The sequence below is a fragment of the Pseudophryne corroboree genome, chromosome 5, assembly GCF_028390025.1.
Source record: "Pseudophryne corroboree isolate aPseCor3 chromosome 5, aPseCor3.hap2, whole genome shotgun sequence".
In the NCBI taxonomy this organism is placed as follows: domain Eukaryota; kingdom Metazoa; phylum Chordata; class Amphibia; order Anura; family Myobatrachidae; genus Pseudophryne; species Pseudophryne corroboree.
The window spans coordinates 824384255-824409220 of NC_086448.1; the positions used below are offsets into that span (position 1 = coordinate 824384255).

The 24966-nt window shown below is 45.8% G+C and overlaps 1 protein-coding gene across 1 annotated transcript in view; it reads right to left on the minus strand.

The window, feature by feature from the left end:
* Window positions 1-12323: 12323 nt before the first annotated feature.
* Window positions 12324-24966, minus strand: part of TMIE (transmembrane inner ear) — a 265362-nt gene continuing 252719 nt past the window's right edge. The window contains exon 4 of the mRNA XM_063924516.1: window positions 12324-13510. Coding sequence (XP_063780586.1) covers window positions 13113-13510 — 398 coding nt within the window. The 3' untranslated portion in view covers window positions 12324-13112. The remainder of the gene's footprint in view (window positions 13511-24966) is intronic.

Sequence of the window (24966 nt, forward strand, 5' to 3'; positions counted from 1 at the left end):
ATACCACCATACTGTACTGGCCTATACCACCATGCTGCACTGGCATATACCACCATACTGTACTGGCCTATACCACCATACTGTACTGGCCTATACCACCATACTGTACTGGCCTATACCACCATGCTGTACTGGCCTATACCACCATGCTGCACTGGCCTATACCACCATGCTGTACTGGCCTATACCACCATACTGTACTGGCCTATACCACCATACTGTACTGGCCTATACCACCATACTGTACTGGCCTATGCCACCATACTGTACTGGCCTATGCCACCATGCTGTACTGGCCTATACCACCATGCTGTACTGGCCTATACCACCATGCTGCACTGGCCTATACCCCCATACTGTACTGGCCTATACCACCATACTGTACTGGCCTATACCACCATACTGTACTCGCACCACTGGTGGGAGGAAAACTGAAAAATAACTTTGTCCCTTTTCTGCAGCTAACATTTACAAGGATATCAAATATATAAGTGTTTATGAGTGTGGTGTGATATTAAGCATTACAGCTGTATTCCAACCAGTAATCACAGCGCACAACTGTCTGCCCAATAATTCAATATTATACGTCCTGCGCTGTGCTGCGTTTACTGCTTTCATTGGATGCCGGTGCCTAGCCGTCAGGCATCTGCATGAAGGGACGGAGTCATTTATAGTCTAAGTCTGGGTAGAAGCTCTCTCCTGTTCTTCTTCCTGTGTACTATATGTTGTTTAAGCAAATAATTCCCAAAAACTAAGGCCCAGATTTATCAAGCCTTGGAGAGTGATAAATAACATAGTACCAACCAATCAGCTCCTAACTGTCAGCTTCCAAACACAGCCTGTGACGTGACAGTTAGGGGCTGATTGGTTTGTACTTTATCACCATGCTATGTATCACTCTCCAAGGCTTGATAAATATCTTTGTAATCTTTGCCTTACTTCCCGTAAACACCCCATCGTCTGATGTGTGGCGGCCCCATTAGTCCAAGAATAAACCACTTAGACACTAACCTTAAATCCAAATAATGAGACGGAGACATATATATATGTATATATATATATATATATATATATATATAATAAAAAGAAAATGTCAGCTTTATTTATAATCAATTAACTATCAAGAGGGAAAAGAGGATAGAGAAAGTATGGTGACAAAGAAAGAATGGCCTCACTTAGCCATCTGTAGTGAATCTGCGTTGGGTATGGGTGACCGGCGGCCAGGATTGCGGCGGTCCGCATACCGACGCAAGGATCCCGACCGCCAGAATGCCGCCAGAGGAGGCGAGCGCATTGAAGCCCCTTGCAGGTTCTATTCCCACTCCATGGGTGTAGTGGACACCCACGAGTGGGACTAGCCCCTGCTAGCCGCTATTCCGTCTGTCTGCATTTTCATCACGTAAATCCTCCCATCTCCACAACTCAAGGTATCTACCTCCCAAACCAATGACACAAATAGGCAGACCTGGAATGGTGATGACGCTGACTTAGGCAAACACAGATGGGGGGGGGGGGGGGGTTCCAGTTGTCCGGGAACCGCCCTTCTCTTGGCAAGTGGCTCTAATTATGACAATAGCAATGGTATATAATACAATTATTAGAGCTACAACCACATCATGCAGTGTAAGCGATAGAGCAGAGCAGCTGCACATGCCCAGCGGTAGTAGCCTCTTCTACCTAGTGTGCTGTGTGTGTGTGGCTCTAAATCCTCAATCAGTGCATTGGACCAGAGAATAGCTATTAGGAAGAAGAGACAGGAGCCTTATCATGAGGTGGGAGAATGTGTGCTTAGAAAGTACAGTACTGGTTCTATTATGTTGTGTATTTATTTATTTTGGTATGTTTAACAGTTTCCTGACCACTTATTTATATTATTTAAATGATACAGCCTATACTAGAGACCATCTATAGTAAGTGTTAAATATTAATACTGTTTCCTTTCAGTATTCAGTGTATAAAAAGAACAATGTTTACATTAATGTCCAGGGTCGGTACTAGGTTCTTCTACCGTTCCCCCACACTCCCGCACTTGCTGTAATGTTCCACATAGTGTGAAATTGTGGACTTCATTTGGAGACCCCCCTCTAGAAATCCTGCGTTTGCCACTGGACACTGACCCCAGGATACAGTCTGCTTAATCCATGTATTGGTTGGGGGAGCATATCAAGATCTAAAAGGCAGACAGGGACTGCTACCATTCTTTCCTGCCACAAAGAAAGCCAACACCATACCATTACCAACCAAAAACCATGGGAGGGATGGATGGGAAACCCATCTTAAATTGAAGACCAATCTAATCCCCAAACTGGCCCTAAAAACTCACCCCCGTATACCAGCTACAGGCTAACAACAGCCACCAGCCCGCCTACAGCGCACATACCCTTGCAGTACCAGGAGCAGCCCCATGCATATTAAGAGTTTCATTTCCGACATGCATATGAAATGCTTTCTGTCTCCATTACCCTGGTGCATTCAGATTCAGCCGATGAGGCATTAATAGTATCTTTATGTTTTAAAATATTTGAAAGATAACAATGTATCTATGCATGAGGATATACAGATGTGTTTAAAAGTTGAATTGAATCATAGTTATGTGCATTTTTAAACATGAATGACACTGCAGAGAATAATTCAGTATAAGGTTATGTCATCTATGGGCATGACAGTGTGGCATAAGGTCATCTGGGGGCATTACAGTGTGGCATAAGGTCATCTGGGGGCACTACAGTGTGGCATAACGTCATCTGGGGGCACTACAGTGTGGCATAAGGTCATCTGGGGGCACTACAGTGTGGCATAAGGTATTCTAGGAGCTCTACAGTCTTGTAAAATATCATCTGGGGCAAAACAGTGTGGCTTAATGTCATGTGGGGGCACTACAGTGTGGCATAATGTCATATAGGTGCACTACAGTGTGGCATGTCATGTGGGGGCACTACAGTGTGGCATAATGTCATCTGGGGTACTACAGTGTAGCATAATGTCATCTGGGTAATCTACAGCAGGCATTCCCAACCACGGTCCTCAAGGCACACCAGCAGTGCAGGTTTTAGTGATATCCAGGCTGCAGCACAGATGGTTAAATCAAAATAACTGAGCTACTAATTAAGTCACCTGTGCTGAAGCCTGGATATCACTACAACCTGCACTGTTGGTGTGCCTTGAGGACCGTGGTTGGGAATGCCTGCTCTACAGAGTTGAAAAATATCATCTGGGGCAAAACAGTGTGGCATAATGTCATGAGAGGGCACTACAGTGTAGCAAAATGACCAGTGTGGCAAAATGTCATCTCAGAGCAACGCAGTGTGGTATAATGTCATCTGGGAGCATTATGAAATGCCATAAAATAACCAACTGCCATGGACATAGGTGAATACCATAATTGGGCTGGGGAGCCCTTCAAAATATTTATATGATGCCCACAAGGTTCTAGTTACAACCCTGGTGCTATTCACAAAGATCAGTACAGACTAGTAAATAATTCCCTTACATCCAGTAAGAGAACCTGAATTCCAGCTACACTCTCCCAAAGAGCCAAGTGTCAATGGCACACATTGAATATACATGGAATAGTTATAAAGGAGTGACCAACAATAGACCCAACGTGTGGAAGATTAAGGGGGGACATTTATTAAGCAGTGATAAGAGCGGAGAAGTGATCCAGTGGAGAAGTTGCTCATGGCAACCAAACATCTATAATTTGCATGCTATAAAATGATACAGAGCTGCTGATTGGTTGATGGGGCAACTTCTCCACTGACTCACTTCTCTACTCTTATCACTGCTTAGTAAATGTCCCCCTAAGTAATCATTTCACAAAATATTTTTACTGTACTAACAGTATGACAGTGCCATCTTCTCTTGACCACCGTGTGCCCATTTAGGATGGCTGGAAAAAGACAACAGGCCAGCAATACATCGAGTAATAACACTTTATTGGAACTAAACATACAAATCCAATACAATTACAATTTTAAATGAATCTTGAGCTTTTGGTCACCTGTGTTCATACAGTAGTAGATTCCAAAATTCCTAAAGTGCACAATGTCCATGAGAAATTCCAAATCCTTATATGGTCCAATATGGTCCAATGGGAATTACACACATTGTACTACAAAAAAATCTAATTCAACCCTTTAGAACATTTAACATATAAAACATATAAAATGCCTTTACAGTCGCCGTACAACATTCACAGTGGCAGATATTATAAGCAGGACCGGACTGGGTGGACTAAGATATTGCTGACATGACTCGGAGGTTCAGATCCCAATTATCAAACTGGGAAAGTGGGGAGGTGTACAGTTACCTTGGGGGAGATTTATCAAATCTAGGAGAGAGATTAAGTACCAACCAATCAGCTCCTAACTGCCATGTTACAGGCCGTTTTTGAAAAATGAGTTAGGAGACAGCTGGTTGGTACTTTATCTCTCTCCAAGATTTGATAGATTTCCGCCCTTGTCTCTTAATGAAGGTGAATGTTATATTCTGTACCTGCTACTTTATTCAGTTTTAAAGGCCTTTAAGGTAACATAATTAAGAGAATGATACAGTACAGTATATTGTATTCCAAACACATTTTAATTATGTCCTACACACATACAGTCAGTGTCATTTCATGTTGCTACATATGGAACCAGTGAGAAAATAAGATTTTAAACCTACCGGTAAATCTTTTTCTCGTAGTCCGTAGAGGATGCTGGGGACTCCGTAAGGACCATGGGGTATAGACGGGCTCCGCAGGAGACATGGGCACTATAAAGAACTTTTAGTATGGGTGTGCACTGGCTCCTCCCTCTATGTCCCTCCTCCAGACCTCAGTTAGAGAACTGTGCCCAGAGGAGATGGACAATACGAGGAAAGGATTTTGTTAATCTAAGGGCAAGATTCATTCCAGCCCACACCAATCATACCATATAATAACAGTATCAGTCAGAGCAGTGGCGTAAGTTCGTCACAGTCGCCCGGAGGCAAGATAAATATTGGTGCCCCCCTATTTCCTATATCAAGATAAATATATGTATGTATGTGTGCGTATGTATGTGTGCGTATATATGTGTGTGTGTGTGTGTGTGTGTGTGTGTGTGTGTGTGTGTGTGTGTGTGTGTGTGTGTGTGTGTGTATATGGAGTGGTATATACTGTATTTATACATTTAACTGTCTTTCATTTTAAATCACACATTTCTTAGCAGTCACACCCAGGATTAGAACCCATGACCTGTTACACTAACAGCAGACACTTTACTGATGGTGTTATTTGCTTCTGTAGAGGAAGCGTGAGAATTCTAACTATATGAAGTTACGTGTAATTGTCAGAGAAGTATCTTCATATAGTTAGAATTCTCATAATTCCTAAACAGGAGCAAATAGCTCCATCAGTAAGATGTCTGCTTCCAGTGTAATAAGTCATGGTTTCTAATCCTGGGTATGACACTCGTAAAATGTGTATATTCAGTATAATAAAGTGGGTGTGATTTGTAAGGTGCAGGGACCAGTGAGGAAGTCGGCCACTGAAAAGACAGCGGCAGCTATCAATTAACTTAATTCAATGGTGTCACAGAATGGGAGGAGAGGTGCCCCCTTCAGAGCAGGAGCCTGGCGGCAGATGACTCCGTTGCCTCCCAGAGTTCTGCCTCTGAGTCAGAGACCGATTCCAAACTGTAGCATAACCCTTATGTAAGCAAAAACTATATACAAGTCTTGCAGATCCAGTCCGCACTGGGACGGGCGCCCAGCATCCTCTACGGACTAGGCGAAAAAGATTTACCGGTAGGTTTAAAATCTTATTTTCTCTTACGTCCTAGAGGATGCTGGGGACTCCGTAAGGACCATGGGGTTTATACCAAAGCTCCAGATCGGGCGGGAGAGTGCGGATGACTCTGTAGCACCGACTGAGCAAAAGCGAGGTCCTCGTCAGCCAGGGTATCAAACTTGTAGAATTTAGCAAAAGTGTTTGAACCCGACCAAGTAGCTGCTCGGCAAAGCAGTAATGCCGAGACCCCTCGGGCAGCCGCACAAGAAGAGCCCACCTTCCTAGTGTAATGGGCCTTCACCGAATTTGGTAACGGCAATCCAGCCGTAGAATAAGCCTGCTGAATCGTGTTACAGATCCAGCGAGCAATAGTCTGCTTCGAAGCAGGTGCGCCAATCTTGTTGGCTGCATACAGGACAAACAGAGCCTCTGTTTTCCTAACCCTAGCCGTTCTGGCTACATAAATTTTTAAGGCCCTGACCACATCCAAGGACTTGGAGTCCTCCAAGTCACTCGTAGCCACAGGCACCACGATAGGGTGGTTCATATGAAATGAAGACACCACCTTAGGCAGAAATTGAGGGCGAGTCCTCAATTCCGCTCTATCCACATGAAAAACCAAATAGGGGCTCTTGTGAGACAAGGCCGCCAATTCTGACACACGCCTTGCAGATGCCAAGGCCAATAACATGACCACCTTCCAGGTGAGAAATTTTAATTCAACCGTTTGAAGGGGCTCAAACCAGTGAGATTTAAGGAACCGTAACACCACGTTAAAGTCCCAGGGTGCCACTGGGGGCACAAAAGGAGGCTGGATGTGCAGCACTCCTTTCACAAAAGTCTGGACTTCTGGTAAAGAAGCCAATTCCTTCTGAAAGAATATAGATGGGGCCGAAATCTGTACCTTAACAGAGCCTAACTTTAGGCCCATATCCACTCCTGTCTGTAGGAAGTGGAGGAAACGGCCCAGATGGAAATCTTCCATAGGAGCATCCTTGGTTTCACACCAAGAGACATATTTCCGCCAGATACGGTGATAATGTTTCGCCGTCACCTCCTTCCTTGCCTTTATCAGAGTAGGTATGACCTCCTCCGGAATACCTTTCTCGGCTAGGATTCGGCGTTTAACCGCCATGCCGTCAAATGCAACCGCTGTAAGTCTTGGAATACGCAGGGCCCCTGCTGCAACAGATCCTCCCTGAGAGGAAGGGGCCAAGGATCTTCTGTGAGCATTTCCTGAAGATCTGAGTACCAGGCCCTTCGAGGCCAGTCTGGAAAAATGAGTATCGACTGTACTCTTTTCTGTCTTATAATCCTCAAAATCTTTGCGATGAGAGGAAGAGGAGGAAACACATAGACTGACTGAAACACCCATGGTGTCACCAGGGCGTCTACTGCTACTGCCTGAGGGTCCCGAGACCTGGCACAGTACCTTGGAAGCTTTTTGTTGAGGCGTGATGCCATCATGTCTATTTGAGGAATTCCCCAGAGACTCGTTACCTCTGCAAAGACTTCTTGATGAAGTCCCCACTCTCCTGGATGGAGATCGTGTCTGCTGAGGAAGTCCGCTTCCCAGTTGTCTACTCCCGGAATGAAGACAGCTGACAGAGCGCTTACGTGATTTTCCGCCCAGCGAAGAATCCTGGTGGCTTCCGCCATTGCGACTCTGCTCCTTGTCCCGCCTTGGCGGTTCACATGTGCCACTGCTGTGACATTGTCTGATTGAATCAGAACCGGTAGGTCGCGAAGAAGACTCTCCGCTTGTTGAAGGCCGTTGTATATGGCCCTTAATTCCAGCACGTTGATGTGCAGACAAGCCTCCTGGCTTGACCATATTCCCTGAAAATTTCTTCCTTGGGTGACTGCTCCCCATCCTCGGAGGCTCGCGTCCGTGGTTACCAGAACCCAGTCCTGAATGCCGAACCTGCGACCCTCTAGAAGGTGAGCACTTTGCAGCCACCATAGAAGAGACATCCTGGCCCTGGGGGACAGTGTTATTTTCTGATGTATTTGTAGATGGGACCCGGACCATTTGTCCAGAAGGTCCCACTGAAACGTCCATCGCATAAAACCTGCCGAAGGGAATGGCCTCGTAGGAGGTTACCATTTTTCCCAGAACTCGAGTGCATTGATGAACTGACACTCTTTTTGGCTTTAGCAGGTCTCTGACCATGTTCTGGAGGTCCTGGGCTTTTTCCGACGGTAGAAAAACCTTCTTTCGTTCCGTGTCCAGTATCATGCCTAGGAACGATAGCCGAGTCGTTGGAACCAATTGTGACTTTGGCAGATTAAGAATCCAACCGTGCTGTTGAAGCACCCTCAGGGAGAGCGACACGTTCTTCAGCAATTGATCTCTTGATCTCGCTTTTATCAGGAGATCGTCCAAGTATGGGATAATTGTGACACCCTGTCTTCGCAGGATCACCATCATTTCCGCCATTACCTTGGTGAAAATCCTCGGGGCCGTGGAAAGCCCAAACGGCAACGTCTGAAACTGGTAATGACAATCCTGTACAGCAAATCTCAGGTATTGTTGATGAGTGGAATATATGGGGACATGAAGGTAAGCATCCTTTATGTCTAGCGATACCATAAAATCCCCTCCTTCCAGGCTGGATATTACAGCTCTGAGCGATTCCATTTTGAATTTCAACTGTTTCAAGTACAGGTTTAGGGATTTTAGATTTAAAATGGGTCTGACCGAACCATCCGGCTTCGGGACCACAAACAGGGTTGAATAATATCCTTTTCCCTGGTGGTGCAGGGGAACCCTGACAATCACTTGCTGTTGACACATCGTTTGAATTGCAGCTAATACTACCCCCCTCTCTGGGGAAGAAGCTGGTAAGGCCGACTTAAAAAACTGTCGCGGGGGCACCTCCTCGAATTCCAGCTTGTAGCCCTGGGAAACAATTTCCCTCGCCCAAGGGTCCACGTCTGACTGAACCCAGACTTGGCTGAAGAGTCGAAGGCGTGCCCCCACCGGTGCGGATTCCCGTAGGGGAGCCCCAGCGTCATGCGGTGGACTTAGCGGAAGCCGGGGAGGACTTCTGATCCTGGGAACTAACCGAAGCAGGTGTTCTCTTAACTCTACCCTTACCTCTGGTGAGGAAAAAGGAGCCCCAACCTCTTCTGGACTTATGTGACCGAAAGGACTGCATCTGATAGTGTGGAGGTTTCTTTTGCTGTTGGGGAACAAAAGGCAAAAAGGTAGATTTACCCGCGGTAGCTGTGGAAACCAGGTCCGCGAGACCATCCACAAACAATACATCACCCTTGTAAGGTAAGATCTCCATATGCTTTTTTGAGTCCGCATCACCCGTCCATTGGCGGATCCATAAAGATCGTCTTGCTGAAATAGCCATGGCATTGGCTCTGGAACCCAGTAATCCAATGTCTCTTTGAGCGTCTCTCATATATAGGACTGCGTCCTTAATATGAGCTAATGTTAACAAAATGGTATCCCTATCAAGGGTATCAAGGTCAGCTGACAGGGTATCTGTCCAAGCTGCTACTGCACTACATATCTATGCCGATGCAAATGCCGGTCTAAGTAAAGTACCAGTATGTGTATAAATAGACTTCAATGTAGTCTCCTGCCTGCGGTCCGCAGGATCCTTGAGGGCCGCCGTGTCAGGAGACGGCAGCGCCACCTTCTTGGACAGGCGTGTTAAAGCCTTGTCCACTGTGGGAGAGGATTCCCAACGTACCCTGTCCTGCGTAGGGAAAGGGTACGCCATAAGAATCCTTTTGGGAATCTGCAGTTTCTTATCTGGAGTTTCCCAAGCTTTTTCACATAACTCGTTAAGTTCATGAGATGGAGGAAAGTTTACTACCTGTTTCTTCCCCTTAAACATGTGCACCCTCGTGTCGGGCACTGAGGGTTCATCAGTGATATGCAAAACATCTTTAATTGCAATAATCATGCCCTGTGAGTCGGTGTAATCTGTGGATTGACCCCCTGTCGACAACCTGGACTCTGCTTTGTCCAGTCTCTTATGTAATGATGTTACACTTGCATTTAACATATGCCACATATCCATCCAATCCTGAGTCGGCACCACCGACGGGGACACACCACTCATCTGCTCCACCTCCTCCTTGGATAAGCCTTTCCGCTTCAGACATGCCGACACACACGTACCGACACCCCACACACACAGGGATATAACTATAAGGGGACAATTCCCCAAACCAGGCCCTTTGGAGAGACAGAGAGAGAGTATGCCAGCACACACCCAGCGCCAAACTGACACTGGAATAAACCCAGATAGCGCTTTTCAATGAAATTACTGATTTCCCCACTCACTGCGCCTGTAATGTCGCCCCTCCTCCTTTTTTAGCCCTCTGAGTGCGTTCAGCAGGGGAGAGTCCGGGGAGCCAGCGTTCTCTGCAGCTTCTGTGGAGAAAATGGCGCTGGTTAGTGCTGAGGATCAAGCTCCTCCCCCTCCAGCGGCGGGCTTCGGTCCCGCTCTGATTAACAAAAAATGGCGGGGGTTGTATTATTTACTGCCTCCGCAGCCTAATAATGTATATTGTGCCATCCAAGAGGTTTATTGCTGCCCAGGGCGCCCCCCCCCTGCGCCCTGCACCCATATGTGCCTTTCTGTGTGTGTTGTTTGGGAGCAATGGCGTGCAGCGTTACCGCTGCGCGCTTACCTCAGTGAAGATCTGAAGTCTTCTGCCGCCTTGAAGTCTTCTTTTCTTCTCATATCACCCGGCTTCTTTCTTCCGGCTCTGCGAGGACGGCGGCGTGGCTCCGGGACGAACCCCAGGGTGAGACCTGTGTTCCGACTCCCTCTGGAGCTAATGGTGTCCAGTAGCCTAAGAAGCAGAGCCTATCATTTAAGTAGGTCTGCTTCTCTCTCCTCAGTCCCACGATGCAGGGAGTCTGTTGCCAGCTGAGCTCCCTGAAAATAAAAAACCTAACAAAATTATTTTACACAGAAAACTCAGGAGAGCTCCCTGTAATGCACCCTATCTCCTCTGGGCACAAGATCTAACTGAGGTCTGGAGGAGGGGCATAGAGGGAGGAGCCAGTGCACACCCATACTAAAAGTTCTTTATTGTGCCCATGTCTCCTGCGGAGCCCGTCTATACCCCATGGTCCTTACGGAGTCCCCAGCATCCTCTAGGACGTAAGAGAAAAATATACGCATTGTGCCAGGTAGAGCCCCTTATACACATTGTTCAAGGTAGAGCCCTCAGACACATTACGCGAGGTAGTGCCCCTTATACAAATTGTGCCAGGTAGAGTCCCTTATACACATTGTGCCAGATAGAGCACTTATACACATTGTGCCAGGTAGAGCACTTATACACATTGTGCCAGGTAGAGCCCCTTATACACATTGTGCCAGGTAGAGCACTTATACACACTGTGCCAGGTAGAGCCCTTAGACACAATATGTCAGGTAGAGCCCCTTATACACATTGTGCCAGGTAGAGCCCCTTATACACATTATGCCAGGTAGAGCCTCTTAGACACTTTGCACCAGGTAGAACCTCTTAGACACACTAAGCCATCTCTCCCAGAACCCGCCCGCTGCTTAGTGCTATGCTACCTTACAGGGTTAAGTTGGGAGGGGCGGATCAAGAGCGTCACTGATGGCTACCTATGTGAGAAGTAGTCAGGCAGTGCAACTAGCAATCAGCAGCCGAGGGAGGTGGCAGCCAAGTGGGCGTTGCCAGTGGTGTGCGCCCACAGTGCATATGCACTGTGTGCCAGACACCATTGGCACACCGCTAGCTATGGCCCTGACATCTATCCTCAAATCGTGCCAATTATCCTCATTTTGGCACACCGCAGGCTTAGCGATTAATCTGCGCAATGCATCTTGTCACACACTACTGTAACATGTGTACAATGTGAGGGTGCCCTGAATACTGGTGCTAGTGCTGCTGTGTGTGACTCAAGCAAAAGACTAAGGGGGAGATGTACTAATCAGTGATAAAAGTGGAGAAGTGAGCCAGTGGAGAAATTGCCCATGGCAACCAATCAGCATTGACATAACATTTATAATTTGCATACTATAAAAGTATACAGAGCAGTTGATTAGTTGCCATGGGCAACTTCTCCACTGGCTCACTTCTCTACTTTTATCACTGCTTAGTACATGACCCCCTATATAAGACCTTATTCAGAGATGAACGCAGATCGTTGCATACGCAGCCAGATCTGTGGTCATCTCCTCACGTGCTGGGGGCTGCCTCCCCATGCTTCCGCAATTACTTTATAGATGCATCGAACTAAGGTTGACCCCTGGCAGTTGTCCCCTGGAGAGACAGAGAGGACCTGGCTGGAACTAGAGAGACAGTAGGGGGCTAACTGGAGAGACAGGAGGCTGGAGTGACAGACTGGGGCTGGCTGAAGCTGGAGAGACAGAAGAGAGCTGCAGGGGCAAATGCATAATTTCTAGAGGGGGGTTTCCAAATGTATTCCACAATCTCCCACTCTGCGGAACATTGGAGCAAGTGCGGGAGTCTGGTGGAGCTGTAGGAGAACCTACTAACGGCCCTGATGCGATGCATCTCTTCACATATGGTGCAAAAATTCTAGGTGTAAAAGCGCACGTCTGTATTACTCTGAGCATGGTTTACAGTATAATGCTTAAACAAGGTGAGTCTGAGGGAGAAACGCAGCACTGAATAAATCAGATGTACAGTAAATATTGTTCAAAGTCAGTTTATGTACAAGTGTGAGGTATAACATCTTCATCGCTGTCTGGTCCCCGCAGGGAAAGATCATATACTTAATGTTTGGTGATGTCAGAGATACTGTACGCGTATTCCTCACGGCTGTGCCTGCAGGCTGTCACACCACTCGTGTATTAGAAGAGCACAGAATATTCCTGACAAGCTTCTTAAACTAGGCTGAAACAATACGTACAGCTTCTTAGCTTCATGGCTCATTCCTACAGTCATAGATGCCAGAGTAACACAGGAGCGGTCCTAATAAGGCCCAGATTTACCAACCCTGGAGAGCATGGCCTCCAATGTGAGCGATTATGCGTCTGTGTACGCAGCCACATGCCTGCAACAATCCCAATCCCATAACTCACTCAAAAGATGGACAATCTCTGTGCGTCTGAATTGTAGTTTTATTCCTGTCTTATCTCCTGAGGCCATCCATCTATTGTCTACTGAAGGTTCCACCCATGCAGAGACTTCCTTGGCCTTGCTTTCCCCGCCATACTCACTATCTATAAACTGTATCACAGAATTATCACAGTCTTTGGCGAAATGACATAAAGTTAATTTATAGTGTAATATAAATAGATGAGAATCCCATCAGCAATTTCTGTGAAGTCCCATTGGCTGTGCCCATTGAAGTCCCCTGGACAAGTGAGTAGAACACCTTTCATTTTGCTGTAGGTTTCTTTGTAGGCTTTCCATCCCCTTTCCCCCCAGATTTTGCGTCGCTGCCTCCTTTACCACCAGATTTTCCATCACCACCTCCTTTCCCCCCAGGTTTTGCCCCGCTGGCTGATTTTTGTGTCCCTGTTTCTTTGCCACCCTTCTTATCTGTCCCCTGTTTATTAGGAGCTCCTTTCTCTCCGTCCTTCTTTTTGGTTCCATCTTTGGACTCCTTTACATCCCCTTTACTTTTGCCATCTTTTCCTTCAGCTTTTCCGTCTTCTTTTCCTTTGTCCCCCTCCTTTTTCTTGCCTCCTTTTGTATTTTCTTTCTTGGCATTGTCTGCGTCCACTTTCCCGGAGACTGTAGGTACTTCTTTTTTCTTCGGTTCCGTCTTTGGAGCTGTGAATATATATAAAAATATATTTTTGTATGTCATTAATAAACAGCAGTAATTTTTTGGTGTATGAAATAAATGTATTGAATTATGAAAAATACATTATTTAAACCTTGTAGTTCAAAGAGTTTTTCACAACTGATGGTGGTGGGGTTGATAGACCCCTAACCCACAATATGACATGGAGGTCACCCTATACTTAGGGACCTATGTACTAAGCCTTAAGCTGGCTACACACTGAGTGATGTGTGCCAGGCCGATATGTCAGCCCAGCACGTCGACATAAATCCTGAGTACACACCAGAACGATGTATTAAGGATGGAGCAACGTACGGCTCTGTCATTCATTTACATAGAACTACTGTAGGTCACTAGCGTTATCAGATGGTTGGCCGTGCAGCAGGTCCGACCAAGCGACATTGCTAGTGACTGCAGGACCCTGCATATCGTGCATATACACTGAGCGTTATGCCCGATATGTTGTTCCGCTTTGGCCAGAAACTACATATCTGGCCATTATTGCTCCAGTGTGTACCCAGCGTTTAGAGAGAGATAAAGTACCAACCAACCAGCTGCCATGCTACAGTCTGTGTTTGAAAAATGACAATTAGGAGCTGTTTGGTTGGTACTTTATCTCTGTCCACTTTATCTCTCTACAAGGCTTATTACGTAGTCCCCTTAATTACTATAATTGGGACTCTTTTTAAAACTAATGATTTGTGAGAGCCACAGTGGAAAGGACCCCTAATAAATACCAAAATTAAATCCATTGACTTTTTTTTGACCAACCCTGCTAAGTTGAACTGAGCCATAATGACCAAAACAACAGCATAACAGTGCAGCATAACATAGTAAAATTATAAAAGAGAACAACGAGGATGGCAGGTAGTAATGCAAGAGGGGTATCATCGAGCAGACGTAATTTATAGAAGATAAGTGTGATGTCAAGGGAGCTAAAGGAAGATGGGAGCCAGGTGTAGTAGGAAACACTGGGGAAGAGAGAGCAATGGTGAAGCGAGGAGAAGAAGAAGGGACCTGCTCACGAGAGTTTACATTCTAAGGGATACTAGTCCGCAGAAGAGGAAATTTTAACTACGTGTAGCTGCTGACTTGACATTTTCTGATGAAACTACCTGAAGTGAAATTGCTAGAACAGTGATCTGTGGGTTATTAAGTTTTCATGTTAGAAAGAAAGATTTTTAGTCTGAGTTTATCAAGTGGAAACATTATAATTACAATTTCCAACTATAATTATGTTTTCGTATTTCACCGCAGACAATTATCAAAATTTACCACTGCTTACATTAGCAGAGCACTAGAGTTTATTATTAGTTATTAATGTGGTACAACTCTAACAATGCTTCTAATACTTACTTATTAATGATAACACTAAAATTGTTTTATGATAATTACGCCCCCATGTCATTCTCCTTGAGAAAAACAACTGCATTATATCAAGCTCACTGCGGAGCAAGATTACATAAGACGGGAAAACATTATTGCTTTCAGTCTGCAAATGTCTGTTAACATTGCAATGATCCAGTATAAATAAAGCTTTGACCTCTTATATCCTATAAATCTGTACAGTGACGGACTGGGCCTCCATATCGGCCCGGGCAGTCGTGAACGCGTCACAGGGGGGGGCGCACACATCATGTGGTGGCGCCGTAACGTAATACGGGAGCGTGCCGCAAGTCATGGGGGTGTGGACTCGTGGCACGCCCCCATTACCATAATGATGCTTGCTGGGGGCGGGGGCAAGTCGCGAGTCTGGGGGCGTGGACGCGTCATGCCCCCATTTCCATGGAGACTGGTGGGGGAGGCTCAACAAGAGAGCTAAATACAAGTGGGGTGCGCTGTCAATAGCAGCTGGTGTAGGGGGTGGCAATCCCCAATGTATGTGGTCACAAAAAAAAGGATATAACACCTGCGCTCTGTTGTTTTTATGGGTATATCCCTCTATTCTTTCCAAAAATCAAATATCAAACAACATTAAAAAAAATATATATATAAATAAATAAATAAAAAAGGACGGTAGGTTTTAGGTTGAATTAATATAATAAATTTAATAAGAATAATATCTAAAAACATGTATGATTTCAGACATCTAGAATCAGCTTAAAAGACTCAGTTCATGGGTCAAAGACATTCACTAGTCCCCTTAGGAGAATTGACAGATACCCCAGGCTAGGATTCTCTCCAGGTTATGGTCCACAGATAGAGTAGTAGGTGAGTAGCAGCTTTTGTAAGTCCCTCTTTTAAGCACACCGTGCAAGCTTTTTCATGCAGACAGGGATTTTATCAATCTCACCATAAAATGTTGGATCCAAGGTGGAGAGACCAATTGATGCCGTCCGTGTCAATCGTGAAGAGAAAGTTCTCCAATTTTTAAAGGGGATGATTAGTGAATAATGTCCAGCAGTATCGTCTCAACGCGTTTCGCTGATGTTAGCTACCAGCTTCCTCAGGAGTGAATGATAGAGCATGACCCAGAGCTCGTTAGTTATCCTATACAATTAGTAAAACCACAGACACCTGTATGTTAATTAATTCAACTACCTAACCGTCCTAAAGAAAAGTAAAGACAAATATCATATAAGCCTATATTCTGGTCTCACACTTGGATGTTTATAAATTTAATCAAAAACGAGATCTGAGAGAGGATAAAAAATACTATATTTATTCTGATAACAATGATCTTTGCCCGATCATGTGATGTAAAACATCATGTGATGAATGTAAATCACATGATCGGGCAAAGATCATTGTTATCAGAATAAATATAGTATTTTTTATCCTCTCTCAGATCTCGTTTTTGATTAAATTTATAAACATCCAAGTGTGAGACCAGAATATAGGCTTATATGATATTTGTCTTTACTTTTCTTTAGGACGGTTAGGTAGTTGAATTAATTAACATACAGGTGTCTGTGGTTTTACTAATTGTATAGGATAATTAACGAGCTCTGGGTCATGCTCTATCATTCACTCCTGAGGAAGCTGGTAGCTAACATCAGCGAAACGCGTTGAGACGATACTGCTGGACATTATTCACTAATCATCCCCTTTAAAAATTGGAGAACTTTCTCTTCACGATTGACCCGGACGGCATCAATTGGTCTCTCCACCTTGGATCCAACATTTTATGGTGAGATTGATAAAATCCCTGTCTGCATGAAGAAGCTTGCACGGTGTGCTTAAAAGAGGGACTTACAAAAGCTGCTACTCACCTACTACTCTATCTGTGGACCATAACCTGGAGAGAATCCTAGCCTGGGGTATCTGTTAATTCTCCTAAGGGGACTAGTGAATGTCTTTGACCCATGAACTGAGTCTTTTAAGCTGATTCTAGATGTCTGAAATCATACATGTTTTTAGATATTATTCTTATTAAATTTATTATATTAATTCAACCTAAAACCTACCGTCCTTTTTTATTTATTTATATATATATTTTTTTTAATGTTGTTTGATATTTGATTTTTGGAGAGAATAGAGGGATATACCCATAAAAACAACAGAGCGCAGGTGTTATATCCTTTTTTTTGTGTCAACAAGAGAGCTGTAGGCTGCGCTGCGCGCGGCCTTCCAGGCTCTCTGAGGGACCGGACCGGCCCACCTGCCCTTCTGGTATGTGCCAGATGGCCAGTCCGGCCCTGTATCTGTATATTAAATATTCATGTTGGGTACTTGATGCTGGTGGTCAGGATCCCGGCGATCAGAATACCGACGTCGGGATCCTGGCCGCCAGAATGCCGGCTGCAAGGCAAGCGCAACGAAGGGTTCTATTCCCACTCCAAGAGTGTCATGGACACTCACGAGTGGGCTAGCCCTGGTGCCGCTGCCTGCATTCTGGTGGTTGGGATCCCTCTTACATGTATAGGTCAAGTCCATGTTTTACTCACACCTCTGAAAGATTCGGAAGTGGTCTTACACAGGCCAATACAAGATACGGTCAAGATGCCGCCATCCGGAATCCCGGCGGTCGAAATACCGACGCCGGAATCCCGACCGCCACAATCCCGACCACCACAATCCCGACATATTCTCCCTCCGTGGGTGTCCACGACACCCATAGAGGGAGAATATAATAGTGTGCCGAGTGTAGCGAGGCACCGTGCCCGCAGCGTGGCGAGCGAAGCGGGCCCACAAGGGGCTGCGTTCCGCTCGCCACCCGTCGGGATTGTGTGGTCGGGATTCCGGCGTCGGTATTTCGACCGCTGGGATTCCGGCCGGCGGCATTTAGTACTGATCCCGCCAATACAGTTATACAATTCAAAAAAGTATTAACATTTTTCGAATTGGTTACAAAATTTCGAAAATTTACCCGCTTCAACTATATGTGAACTGGAAATGCAAATAAATAATGCAGGAGCAGGAAGCATGTCTGAGTCAAGATTCATAGCCAATTATACTACAGTACAAACGTTTTTGGGGTCATCAAATCATTGAAATCCAAATTAATCGAATTTTCGACCATCTCTACTGTCCACATACAGGTCATTACTGCTGCTTGGCAAATCAAATCAGATGAGATGGGCCTGAGAAGTGGGTAGTCAAATTGTGGGATGCAAACTGCATCATCATATACTGTACCATCCGCCTGATTCTATGGTATCATTCTAAGGGATGTGGCGATTCCATATGTGACATCATACACATTGATAGTATAAATAGTGTCAATTAACATCAGCCTCATCTGGGCTGATATACTGATTTATAATAGTGATGTCCTGGTTGGGGAGTCTCTGCCTCTATGGAAGTCCACCCCCCTCCCCCTGCCCACCCAATATTTTTGATTCTCAGCTTTTTTGCTTTGCAGTAAAGAACAATAACATTAGATGTCTTGCTGTACAGTAGATCTTGAGTTGTTTCACCACCAACAGATGGGTTTAAGGCTACCATACTTGGGACAGCAACATCACTGATCCAGGTGGGCCGTTTTGTGTGTCAATAGCAGGGGATACCTTGAGTTGTTGCCAATGGGCTGGCAGTTGGCCCCTATCTAATCCTTGAGTTATTCATGATGGGCTGGCAGTTGGCCCCTATCTAAGCCTTGAGTTGTTGGTGATGGGTTAGCAGTTGGCCCCATCTAGGACATGTGTTGTTGGTGATGGGCTGGCAGTTGTCCCCAATCTAGGACATGAGTTGTTGGTGATGGGCTGGCAGTTGGCCCCCATCTAGGACATGAGTTGATGGTGATGGGCTGGCAGTTGGCCCCATCTAGGACATGAGTTGTTGGTGATGGGCTGGCAGTAGGCCCCCATCTAGGACATGAGTTGTTGGTGATGGGCTGGCAGTTGACCCCTATCTAAGCCTTGAGTTGTTGGTGATGGGTTGTAGGTTGGCCCAATCTAGGACATGAGTTGTTGGTGATGGGCTGGCAATTGGCTCCATCCATGCATTGAGTTATGGGTGATGGGCTGGCAGTTGGCCCCTATCTAAGCCTTGAGTTGTTGGTGATGGGTTGGCAGTTGGCCCCATCTAGGACATGAGTTGTTGGTGATGGGCTGGCAGTTGGCTCCATCTATGCATTGAGTTGTGGGTGATGGGATGGCAGTTGGCCCCTATCTAAGCCTTGAGTTGGTGGTGATGGGCTGGCAGTTGGCCCCCATCTAGGACATGAGTTGTTGGTGATGTGCTGGCAGTTGGCCCCTATCTAGGACAAGTTGTTGGTGATGGGCTGGCAGTTGACCCCTATCTAAGCCTTGAGTTGTTGGTGATGGGTTGGCAGTTGGCTCCATCTATGCATTGCGTTGTGGGTGATGGGCTGGCAGTTGGCCCCTATTTAAGCCTTGAGTTGTTGGTGATGGGTTGGCAGTTGGCTCCATCTATGCATTGAGTTGTGGGTGATGGGCTGGCAGTTAGCCCACATCTAGACTGAGTTGTTGGTGATGGGCTGGCAGTTGACCCTCATAGAAGCCTTGAGTTGCTGCCAATGGGCTGGCAGTTGGCCACATCTAAGCCTTCAGTTCTTGGTGTTGGCCTTGCAGTTAACCCTCATCTAAGCCTAGACTTGTTGATGGGCTGGCAGTTGCCCTCCATCTAACCCTTGAGTTGTTGGTGTTGGGCTGGCAGGTAGCCCACTTCTACAGATGTGTACCTTTTACATCTTTGCCTGCAATGCTTTCTCATCCCAGGCAAAGTGTCCCGACACAACGTGACATTTGCGAATGCATACTGAGAATCAGGGTTCATACACTGGCAGTGGGAGTAGGACGCTCCTGCTGCCCTACATACAGTGGGGGACAGTGCCGCAGTGTATATGTATATATATATATATATATATATATATATATAAAATACATATTATATGTATGTAAATTATGTGTGTGTTCCTCGGTGGTGTTTGTGAATGCAATAGTGTGGCATTGTTACGATCGCAGCAATGCCACACCTTGTAACCCTTTTCAGCAGAGATGTGTGAGGACACATCTGTAAGCCTTGACTTGTTAACCCCCATTTAAGCCTATACTTGTTTTTGATGGGCTGGCAGTTGGTTGCCATCTAAGCCTTGAGTTGTTGGTGATGGTCTGGCAGTTGGTTGCCATTTAAGCCTTGAGTTGTTGGTAATGGTCTGGCAGCTGGCCGCAATCTAAGCCTTGAGTTGTTGGTGATGGTCTGGCAGTTGGTTGCCATCTAAGACTTGAGTAGTTGTTGTTGATGGTCTGGCAGTTAGTTGCCATCTAAGCCTTGAGATGTTGGTGATGGGCCGGCAGCTGGCCATCATCTAAGCCTTGAGTTGTTGGAGATGGGCTGCCATTTACATCTTTTATTGCATTATTTGAGTAAGATATTAAGTAGGGACGTTCTTTCTTCGCCACAATACTTTTCCCTCCTTTCAATAAATAATTAAATAAAACTGACCATTTTTTTACCATTATGTCTCCTTGTATTTATTGCAGATATGTTTATCATAGAGGTATACAGATGGGTCCATGTTTATCTTGGCCTTTAATAGGATTAACTGAGACTGGGCAGTCGGACTTAATCCCCTGCTGTAATGACTTAATCCCCTGCTGTATTGTTCTCTGTATTGTATTGCAGCTGAGAACAATAGATGAAGGGTTTATGCTAATAAACCATGGTGGGCCTAGGTGCAGCAAAGAAGCCAAGATAACCGTGGATCTATCTGTACGTTCAGGATCCCAGCTGATGGGATCCCAACAGCCGTAATAACAACACTGGAATCCCAACAGCCATCAGAACACCGATGACGGAATCCCGAAAGTCAGGATCCCGAAGGTAAGTATTAACGGTCGCCTTAAGTTTAGTCTATGAGAGGGAGGGATAGATTTAGGCACACTCAAGAGGGGGGTTAGGGTTAGGCTGTGGGGTGAGGGAGGTTAGGGTTAGGCTGCAGAGAGGGGGGTTTAGGGTTAGGCACTGTCGGGGGATTGCTAGGGTAAGGCTGCAGAAGGGAGGGGGTGTAAGGGCTAGGCACCATCGGGGGAGTGTAAGGGTTAGTCACTAAGGGGGAGGGTTAGGTTTAGGCTGCGGGTAAGGGGGGTTAGGTTTAGGCACCACCGGGAGGGGGGGGGGGTTAGGGTTAGGTACCAATAGGGGAGTTTAGGGTTAGGCTGCGGACAGGGAAGGTTAAGGTTAGGAAGTAGGGGAGAGAGGTTACTGTATCTAATACACCTCTGTCGGCACTGCCACGATTGGGATGCCGGCGTCAGGATACTGACCCGACCGCTGGCTATTCATACTGAATTCGGTGTAGAAATGTAGGCTCACATCAGCCGATGGGAAGTTTAGTAGGAAGCAATATGTGAAACACAGTCTTTTTTCTCTGACCCTGCCTTAATGTCACATGTTGTTTCATTTAATGAAGCTGCACTGCAACCTAATGCAGGGGGCAAACGTAGCACTTCATATACAGATTCAGACTCGGCCGCACACATGTACAAATGTCACACATCAAATTGATCAGTGTAATCTAGAAAATTAGTTTGGTCGCTGCCCAGTTCTTTTATTTATGTGACTAAGATGCACATTTTGATCAAGAAAGACATTTGGGGCCGGATGTATTGACTTCCGAGTTGGCCAAAGGTGCGGGTCCCCAGCCAAACTCGGATGTATTTTTAAAGAGGCAATCATGTACAAGGTAAACCCATGCCTTGCACACGATTGCTGCTTTCAAATACCGTCCAAGTTCAGCCGGGAACCTGCTCCTCCAGCCATCTTGGATGGTCCTCGGCGTTGCTTTTCAAAGAAAGGTCCTTAACTAAGAGTACAGTAGCATCCACTAGATGGCGACATGACCTATACAGCCATGATAATTGATTTGCACACCATTGAATCACGACGTCCCTCCCATGACATTATCAGGCCTGCAGTCCATAAGAACTGAATGGTCATGGAGCTGTTGGATTTAGTGGAGCGATTTTTTTTGCCCCTGAGTTAGCCCATTAATGTTCCATGGTGGTCATTCCGAGTTGTTCGCTCGCTAGCTGTTTTTAGCAGCCGTGCAAACGCTATGCCGCCTCCCACTGGGAGTGTATTTTAGCTTAGCAGAAGTGCGAACGTAAGGATCGCAGAGCGGCTACAAAGTTTTTTTGTGCAGTTTCAGAGTAGTTCAAAACCTACTCAGCGCTTGCGATCACTTCAGACTGTTCAGTTCCTGTTTTGACGTCAGAAACACGCCCTGCGTTCGCCCAGCCACGCCTGCATTTTTCCTGCCACGCCTGCGTTTTTTCGAACACTCCCTGAAAACGGTCAGTTGACACCCAGAAACGCCCACTTCATGTCAATCACTCTGCAGCCAGCAGTGCGACTGAAAAGCTTCGCTAGACCCTGTGTGAAACTACATCGTTCGTTGTAATAGTACGTCGCGCGTGCACATTGTGCCACATACGCATGTGCAGAAGTGCCATTTTTTTGCATCATCATTGCACGGCGAACGAATGCAACTAGCGATCAACTCGGAATGACCACCCATGTTTAAAAACTGCAAGTATGCTTTCATTTACCTGGTGCACCCACGCTCACAAACCTGCCGTCTTTTACTGTAAATTAACTTTAAAACTAAATATGATACGTCCCCTGTCCTAAACCCAAAACACCCATGGTAATCTGTCACGCTCATTCCTTACTCGGAGCGGCGAGCTTTAGTACAGTGTGTGAGAAGTAAAACAGCCAAAATAAGCAACGTGTCCCAGGAACGACATATATCCTAACACTGGCTGCACAGTGAATTGCGTTGCCCTCTGACTCTCCCACATCCCCTTTTCCCCCAACACGTTGACCGTACAATACATCACGGAGCTCCCGACCTCATAAAGTCCAATTAATCAGCGGCATCTCTGCATTGAGCCGCATTATGTTTAGAAAACGGACAAGAAACCCCTTTGACCACTCATGCTTATTTTTAGTTTGACATTTGCTCATGTTTCTTAATAAACTAATTTGCTGTAGCTTGGCCGAGTCGCATATTCCTGTTCACGCTGGCCAGCCAGACAAAAATACCACATCAGCGGTATTAGACATGAGAGTTCTTCACAAGCCTTAAATAGTATCTGAGCAATAGGCCGGGTGAGACAGCGCTGAGCACTGAACGGCACATGAGTTCAACACACATATAAGCAGGGCTTGTGATTTATTGGAAGGATGTACAGATGGAGCCCTGCTCATTTATCCCTTTAATAGGATTAACTGGCAGTCAGATTTAGGGGGTCATTCCGAGTTGTTCGCTCGCTAGCAGTTTTTAGCAGCCGTGCAAACGCATTGTCGCCGCCCACTGGGGAGTGTATTTTAGCTTTGCAGAAGTGCGAACACTTGTGCAGCAGAGCGCCTGCAAAAACATTTTGTGCAAAACAAGACCAGCCCTGGACTTACTCATCATGTGCATTGATTCTAACTTTGGTGGGATGGCTTTTGACGTCACACATCCGCCCAGCCACGCCTGCGTTTTCCCTGGCACGCCTGCGTTTTTCCAAACACTCCCTGAAAACGGTCAGTTGACACCCAGAAACGCCCCTTTCCTGTCAATCTTCTTGCGGCCGCAGTGCGAATGAAAATGTCGCTAGAACCTGTGCAAAACCACAAAGGCCTTTGTACCCGTACGTCACGCGTGCGCCTTGCGGTCCATACGCATGCGCAGAAATGCCGATTTTTAGCCTGATCGCTGCGCTGCGAACAACGACAGCTAGCGATCAACTCGGAATGACCCCCTTAATCCCCTGCTTTAATGACTTAATCCCCTGCTGTATTGTTCTCTCTGTATTGTATTGCAGCTGAGAACGATAGATGAAAGGTTTATGCTAATAAGCCTTGGTGCACCTAGGTGCAGCAGAGAAGGCTAGATGAGCGAGGCTCCATCTGTAGAACAGTTTACAAGCAAAACATTTTATCCTCACACGGAATGATTCTGCCAGTATATAGGCCTGATCCCGTCGCACGCAGCTCCGTGTCCGGCCCCGTCTAGAGAGTATGTGCAAATTGCATATGAGCTGTAACAAACACACACATCATCCTAGCATACTGTATATCAGGCGAATCTCACCCGTTTCTCTCCGTACATGAAATGGGTGTTTCTGGGGGTGAACTGGTCGGACGTGATCTCAAAATGTGCATTTTATTCACAGAACTAAAAGTACCGGGAGCAATAAAACTACTTTTCTAGACTGCAGAGATTGCAGCGGCACCTTTGTGCATGCGCATTGCGATCAGAGCTCATGCACAGTCTGCGATAATCTCGTCCCGTTGCATGATAATCGTACAAACATGACGAAGATGCTACATTGCAGCAGCAGGGCCGAAACTAGGATTTTTGTCACCCGGGGCAAGGTAGTCATTTGACACCCCCCCCCGCAAAAAAATAAATAAATATTTTACAATAAATAAATAAAAATAATAAAATACAATAAAAAAAATAAAAAATAAATGAATAAAAATATTATATATATATATATATATTGTGACAAGAACACTGGGATAGTGTTTGAGGGCAGGTATATTTGTCCCAGGTTCTTGTCTTACATGTTTTAGAAAATGTTAACTTCTAGGAAAAATGCTTTTTGTTTTGTCTGAACCTTTTCAGTTTGCTGTAAAAGCTGGGAAAAGGCTCTGAGAGAGAGATAAGGCGAGTTCTAGACATTGGGCCCAGTTCGGGTCTTTGGCCTCACAGAGGGCTAATCAGGGTTTCAGCTGTGTAAGAGTGATATAGTGCTTCTAACCTGATTAGTATGGGGAGACTGCCTGGGAAGGCTGCAGGATCTGTGTGTGAGAGACACGCTTTCTGATGCAAGTAAGCTATACAGTATGTACTGAAGAACTCTGTGTTTTGTTTAGTGACAGTTAGGAACATCTTATGTTTAGTTAGTGCCGGACAGGCAAGGTATTTTTATTTTGGGGTTTGTTTTATTTTCTGTTTCAATAAAACTGGCCGGGGTCAGTTGTACCAGAAACTGGACTTGTGTTGTTCCTCAGCTGCTGCGGGCTGCCATATTCCCCAGGAAAA